Source organism: Centroberyx gerrardi, chromosome 14 (genome assembly GCF_048128805.1).
Source record: "Centroberyx gerrardi isolate f3 chromosome 14, fCenGer3.hap1.cur.20231027, whole genome shotgun sequence".
NCBI lineage: Eukaryota > Metazoa > Chordata > Actinopteri > Beryciformes > Berycidae > Centroberyx > Centroberyx gerrardi.
This window is the reverse complement of record NC_136010.1, coordinates 28,755,268-28,762,601: the sequence shown is the minus strand read 5'-3', so window position 1 is coordinate 28,762,601 and position 7,334 is coordinate 28,755,268. Positions and strand designations below refer to the sequence as shown.

Here is a 7,334-nt window from a genome sequence, read left to right as displayed (position 1 = left end):
CTGGATGTCATCATTAGCACATACTTTTGTGTGGGCTCGTCTGCTGTCATGGCAGCCAGTTTTAAAGATAAGTACAGGAGTCAGTATATCCTCGTAGTTTTGATTATAACATAACTCCGGCGCTTTGACAACATGAGTGAGATACCTGTGCCTCATCAGATGAAACTCCTTGCATGATGGGAGGACAAGGCAGCCTCACAAAATTTCATGAAATAAGCACCACCTCTGAAACACATACTACATGTTGTGGCCACAAATGAAGAGAAGATTATGTTCCTTCAACACAGAAGGATTGTGTGACAAAAGCAGGAACTGGACACACTATTTTCACCTGTTTCACCAGTTTAACAGTTAAATTGAAAAATCCACCCTGGAGACTACTGTTGGATATCATCAATCTGTGTTTTTCAATGCATTTCAGGAGTTATTTTGTGATTTAAAAAATGTGATTATTTTATCTCTTCATTTTTTCTGTCTTTTTTTGCCCGTATCAGAGACAGGAAAGTCTGCGGATGACAAGCGACAAAGATCCTGGGTCATTTGAACCCAGCACATCACAGTTACATGGTATGCACCTTAGACTACTGATCCACCAGGAAGCCACATCGCTGCCTCTTCTATGATGTATTGCTCCCTGTATGATTGTTGAACGTCTCTTGGTGCAAAATGGCAGCTCTAGAAAGAAGCCCTCGCTCTTTGATTCTGAGGGACTGACACCAAAACCTGACGTTTACCACTGATGTTTTAGATCCTGAAACATTTTCTCATATCACACTCCAATGTAGCTGTGCTGAAAATATTGTGACATCACATTGTCTGTTTGGTCAGATAAATGAGATGTCACTGTAGTGAAATCAAATGATTTTGTTATAGTTGTTTTCATTAAATCAGCAATACTTACCTAGGAATGCAATCTTATGGCATTGAAATTAATTTCTTGACTGTTTCAAAATAATTTTATGGAGTTGATTTTGATACCTCTATTAAACAAAAAAAGTATTTTAGATATTTGATATAAGTAAGGGAAATGACTAAAATCTTCTTTGAACCATTTCAGCCAGTGTAATTAGATTATTTAATAGATACACATGTTCCTTAACTTTCAAAACTCAATTCAAAAACAGATGTGACAGCTTGAAAAAGTCTGGTGGAATTCCCCTTCTAACAGCCCTGACATGTGCCAAGTACTCAGGACTGTTATGAACTACATGCTTGAAACATATCAATATACGTCACAACATGAAAATTGTTTTTTGCAAATAATTTTTATTAAATCAGTATTTACAGGCAGTTTGTGTTTCACTCAGAGCTCGACTAACCCTGTCCATCTCCTGCACTTCCAGCTAGATCTCCACAAAAACAATCTCTTACCAGTATTCAGAATTTCCCTTAGATGTATTCATAGTTTGTCACTCAAACTCACTTACACACAGACTATGTTAAGTAAGCAACCAGGAAGAAAAGTTGTGATAGAGGAGGCACACGCTGAATTCAACCATTACGAGATAATTTCTTTTGAAAAATCTCTCTTCAAGATGTGCACCATTGAATATGGCTACGTTGAGATCTTTTCCTTGTTTTGACATACATGTGGGTGAAAAACTATGAACACCTATTGGGCACAATGCTACCGGACACCCCAGGTAGTCATTTTATATTTCTATTTCATACACAGCCGTGTCTACACATTCCATTTCAGCAGCGGAGCGTCAAGTCACACGCCAGCTGGATACTGAACCATCACACAGGGAGCGATGTTAACCATTTCTCCATATGACAAAGATGCCACGGTCATATTAGTGAGCGGACACAAAACCAAACCATCGGACAGACAGGCTTTGACTGGCATTCAGATTCCTTTCATTCCAAACATGCATTCATCCTGGGACATGGGGCAAAGTTTCAGTGACATTTCACTGCACACTTTATATAGCATCGTTTCTAAAGTACGTGCCGACGTGAGTTTTAATACGGACATTTGCTGTTTGCGCAATCAAACCCACCGGAAAAATACAATCTTAGTCCATTTCATTCATTCAGTCTCTTTCACTTGCACCTGAGTTCCTACGCACATCAGTGAAGGACATAATATGAAGAAACGAGCACACAGTTGACATGGTGGAGATATGATGGGAGAGGTTTATGAGGTACAGCAGTAAATTCATTCCCCATCTGACCCTCCCTCGAGTTGCTGCCAACACCACCTCAAAATAATGAATTAACCGATATATACAGGTTGATTTAAAATGGGCTTTTAGTTCATTTAGATTAAAATACTGCTCTGACATCGCTACCGTCTCATACAAAAAAGGCAGAAAAGCTGCTTAAAAATGGACTGAAATCCACAATCTCCTCTTCATTTCATTTTTTTTTATTATTCTTTTACTTTTAAATAGAAATGATGACAGTCTGAGGAAGACGCCAGAAAAGCTAAAAAAAAAACAGACAAACCGTAAACAGAACTCATCAGATATTCAACTTCAACACGCATGACCCTTACCCTCAATTTTAAAACAAATGGCAATGTACAGATTATTAAAGAAAAGCGAGAGAAAAAAAAAAGATAAAAACAAAGCGAGACAACATCTGACAAATTAAAAACATAGCACGGGGATAGGCTGAGTAAGGGGTGGATAGTGATCTGTGGTATTATTGCTGGGGAGGTGCTGCTGCGCATGTACCAGCCCGTCTCATTTTGCTATGGCCCGTCACAACTCCTCTCTTCTCTTCAGCCACCCTTCGCTCTCAAGTCTTTGCCGTCGGAGGCATCCATGGCTAATATCCAGAGGAGCCTTCGGCCCCGCGGGCATCCTGCGACGGACCCGCCGGGGACTGAGGAGGAGAGGGATGTAGGTGAGGGGCGTCTCTTAAAGGGATCATCACAGTGAGACCAGAAGATGTCCTTAATCACAGTGTCAAAAAGACTGGAGTGGGGAGAGAAGAGAGCACATTTTCCTTTTCACTTCCTCCAGGAGTTACTTACTCCCCTGCCAATCCCACACACACTGCTGGTGGGAAGAGCTGGGGAGCGGTGTGGCCGTGTGCACGACCCATCCAACACCATGGAACTGAAGGAAGGAAGTTTTGAAAATGCATCGCTGCCTTTGCTAGCAGGCGGGCCATTTGATATTCCACGCTTATCCTCTTGGTCTCTCTCCCCCCCATGGCTGGGTGGCCTCTGGCCCACTTATCTGTGCTGTCGGAACCCTTGGGTGCCGTCCGGGCCGGCTGGCTGCCGGACAGCGTGATTGTTTGATCGGGTCTCCTCTGAAGGCAATGTAGAGTTGTTGCGCCCCAGCCTGCTACAAAAAGAGAAAACAAGAATATGTTAGAGACATATTAGAGACAGCAGTGATTTGCATAAGCCGGCTGCTGGACAGAGAGCCGATCAATGACTCCTTTCCACTGTTTGTGGAGCTGGGTTATTTTACTTGGTTTTAGTGCTGCGCCAGAACAGGAGAAAGGAGCATTGCTTCTGTTGCATCCCATCCAATCCAACACAGCCTCTTGTTATGAAAACAAAAGTGAAACTTATGATTCTGTTCTCCACAGTGCTTGCATGTGTAATGATGTGTGCTAGACAGTATCTTGACACTTTTTTTAGTTGTCAGATGTGTAAAAATGCCCAACAGTCAGATTTAGGTCAGGTGAACATGAGTGTAATGCCACCCATGGACTCAAGCGTTGCCCTACTCTACAGATTCAACTCGATACTCCACTACTGCACTGAGAATTGGCAAGGACAATGAAGGAATAAGCCAGATAGTCAGATATACTTTAGTTGTTACATGCTGCATCAGTTACACAATTAGCCTTGTTTACATATGTAACTCCAGTCCTCTGAGATAGGGGTTTCATCTACCCACTGTAGTACACTGCCTACTTATTGCAGTCACTTCTTATAGACCAATGCTCAATAGAAATCATAATTGAACTAGAAATGTTACCATACAGCTTTTGAGGTAAACACATTCAAATACTCAATCATTATGTGCATTTTGAATGGAATCAAGGTGTCAGAATGCCAGAAGATACACCAAAATAGAGCTTGATCATTAAACACTGACCCCCCTTGTTGGCTACTTAGTGTATTTCAGTAAAACACAGAGTGCTCAGCACAGTGTGGAGCATACTATTCACAGCTCCCCTTCAACAATGTTTTGTCAGACACAGAGTCATGTAACTTTCAGCGGTTGGAGCAGTATATGTGGATTATTACCTGTCTGTGTTGGGCTTGTCCTGAGGCGACTCTTCTGGGCTGGCACTGCCCAGTATTCTCTTCCTGGCCTCTGCGTACTCAGCCTCACGCTGGGCCAGAGACTTCACCTGCGGCGTCGGTCTATTCTGATTCAAGGGGGACCCCAGCGACCCGTTGCTGGAAGGGCGCTTCAGGATGCGGATCTGGGGTGGCGGTGCCGCTGGTAGAGAGTCGTCCTGGATCACTATAGCCGTCTTCAATGGCGACCGTGAAGAATTGTTACTGGACACTCTGGCAGCAAAGGGGGAACAGACAGTCCACACAAAATGAGTGGCATGATAGACAGAAAGAGGTCATTACATTAGAAAGGAACACCACAACCAAATGATTTATGACAAGTTACAATACAAATCGCTCTCTTGTATGGAGAGAACATCACACCAATCTCCATTCAAAAGTCTGGCAATTCAATGTTGCCTTGCTTATCGGCAAACGCACATTCCTGGTAGAACATGACTTAACACTGTTTCTGAATTATTAGGATCCACTATTCAATGAGACAATCATCAAATCAACCAAGCAGCTCTTATTTAAATCAAAATTCACCTTTAAAAATGGTTTGACTGGTATTCCCACCAAAATACACCAGTGGGCGTAGCGAGCAGTGTGAACCAATGAAAAAAGTTGACATTTGACTGAAATAAAGTGCCTCTTAGTGAATCATCTGTTCGCTGCACTTAAAGAGTGGCTCCTAATGATTTATAAAAACGTCTTCTGTCATGTTCTACCAGGTGTGTAAGTGTAGTTGTGTGCTGATAAGCAAGACAACATTAAATTGGTAACATTACGGTTTTAAATAGAGAGGCACATATCTGGGCCATGTCTCTTCTAGTTGTGCAGTCCTTACTTTTCTTTCTGGCTGATCCTTAGCTTCTCTTCCAACCGTCTTTCCATTTCCTGTGGGGAAAAATAAAGGTCCAAGCATGAAATATTGCCATAGCGCTGTGTAAACAACACTGGCAGATTGACTGGGGCGGGGGGTGCAGCAAGTAGTAAGCAAGTGGGAGCAGTGGATGGAAAGCTAGACTCAGTTTCAAGCTATTTATACATCTGTAGGGCACTTGCCAAGTCATGGCAAAGACTGTCTTAACAGTGGTCAACAAGCTAACATTAGCTGGCTAATTTAGGTATTATATGCAAGCGAACATTGGTCATATAAAGTTTGACTAGTTAAGTTACGGTTTTGAAAATACGATTGAATGCTGAGTAAGAAACGGTATACATGTTAAGTGGTTGGTGAGTGTGTAATTTAACTGAGGTAACATGATCAAACGCTGTGACGTTACATTGCTTTACAGTTCGCTAGCTAGCTAACTTGCTAGCTGCTAGAGCATTCTGGCCAACTTATTCCCAAAGCCACGTTGTTGACGTGATTAGCTAGCGATAGCCTAGCAAACTAGGTAACGTTAACCACTGACAACTCACTGATTAACCAGCTTGATGACCTAGCTTGCTACCCAGCCACCTGTTGACAACATGGCCGAGAAGGTTATGCTATAACAGCTTGGCCTGGTAACACGCAGGCAAGCATCAAGTTAGCTTAGCTGGCAAGCTAACCATTAGCTAGCCCCGGTACGTTTCGTTCTCTGGTGTGGATAGAGCGTTACGCCAAACTAAACACAAAAAATAAATACAATTTTATGCTACTTTGCTTTTCGGAAATCGTACACACTTGACATTTTACGAAACGCAAGCCACTTCTGGTAAACACGCGACCCACTAAGTATCACTTTATTACAGTAAAATTTCTACTTTTTAAACTGGTACACTCTACTAGCTGCCATCACCGTGTAAATTGACGTATTTTGGTTGAAGAGTGTGGGAAATAAATGCGAACCAATTAAAGTTGAAATTTTCTTCAAATAAGAACTGACTGATGTATTACATGTATGCCGAATATAAAAGTAGCTCCCAATGATTCGTTAAAGCTCTTTAGTCATATTGTAGGAGGTGTGTGTACGTTTTCCGATACGTACCTAAGGCAGCATTCAGTTGGCAGATTTTTGAATAGAGTTTGGTGTTAAGTTGTCTATACAAGAGAACGGCAAGTATCGGGGCTAACAAGTAACGTTAGCTAACGTTAGCTTCTCCAGACGAAATGTCAGAGCAGTTTAGCCAACCCAGAATTAATTGCATTAGTTTAGCTACCGTATGCTTGTTGGCTAGCCAACTACCGTCGTTAGCCAAAGACAATGTTTCAGGCAAAATAAAAAAAAACATCACCTAGCTGGCTAAGCGTAGCCTAAGCGTTTCTCGTTAGCTCGCCAAGTTTCGTTAGCTACCGTTAGCTGTTGGCCTGTGGGAGACGTGACATGGGATATAGGGACTTCTCATACCAACAGCGTTAAAACAAACAGGCTTGCAAAAGTATCGACAAGCCGAACTAAATACTCATCTCTAACTTTTCATATATATATATAGCCTCTGATTTCTTACCCCGCTGTCAGCAGCTTCCTCCCAACTTTCGGCGACCTCCTCATCCATGTTTCATTTTGTTTCAGACACGCTGCGGAGTTGGCTGTCCTGGGGCTTCGTCAGATCCGCCTCTCGGTTGTCCGGAGCCTCTGACATCAGACTGACAGGACTCCAGCCCCCATTTCCACAGTGTGTCAAGTGTGCAACCCCGTCCACACAGCTGGGTAGACATGGGCTAGAAGCCCAACGGCCTTTAGGTAGATTAAATATGTACTGCGTGCGCAACGGTATGTTTTAACGACCAATCTAGCATCTGTTATTATCCTGCTCCTGTGGATGCAAAGCAGAGGCTCCAGTGTGACAAACCAAAGCATGTAACCAGGTTGGGTTACACTGTAACAGCTGATGGGCGGGAGCCTGAATCACTCGCAAACTTATTTTATAGTTTTACAGTTGTTCACACTCCATTAATTATTTATTGTGTTTATTAAGTTTATTCAGGGACAATGAACAACAAAATAAGTCTAAACAATAATGACAGATGATGCGTTGTACCCATAGACTGTACGTTTGTGCAAACTTTCAGGGCAGAGGGAAGATTATTTCCTTGTTTTTTTATTGCTTTAAATGAGAAGGCCGATTGTGCAAAGGTGTACCACCT

At 42.4% G+C, this 7,334-nt stretch overlaps 1 protein-coding gene across 1 annotated transcript; it reads right to left on the bottom strand.

The window, feature by feature from the left end:
• Positions 1-1,246: 1,246 nt before the first annotated feature.
• On the bottom strand, positions 1,247-6,972 carry szrd1 (SUZ RNA binding domain containing 1). Its single transcript, XM_071916681.2, has 4 exons — positions 6,695-6,972; positions 5,106-5,155; positions 4,220-4,489; positions 1,247-3,302 (listed from the first exon to the last, which is right to left on the bottom strand). Exons 1-4 carry the CDS (start codon positions 6,740-6,742, stop codon positions 3,188-3,190), a joined length of 483 nt encoding a protein of 160 aa, XP_071772782.2. The 5' UTR covers positions 6,743-6,972; the 3' UTR covers positions 1,247-3,187.
• Positions 6,973-7,334: the final 362 nt, after the last annotated feature.

Coding starts and splice junctions, on each gene's coding strand:
- szrd1 (XM_071916681.2), bottom strand. CDS start 6,742: ATGGATGAGGAGGTCGCCGAAAGTTGGGAGGAAGCTGCTGACAGCGGG. Junction 5,156..6,694: donor AGGAAGCTGCTGACAGCGGG/GTAAGAAATCAG, acceptor TTTTCCCCACAG/GAAATGGAAAGACGGTTGGA. Junction 3,303..4,219: donor GACAAGCCCAACACAGACAG/GTAATAATCCAC, acceptor CTCTTTTTGTAG/CAGGCTGGGGCGCAACAACT.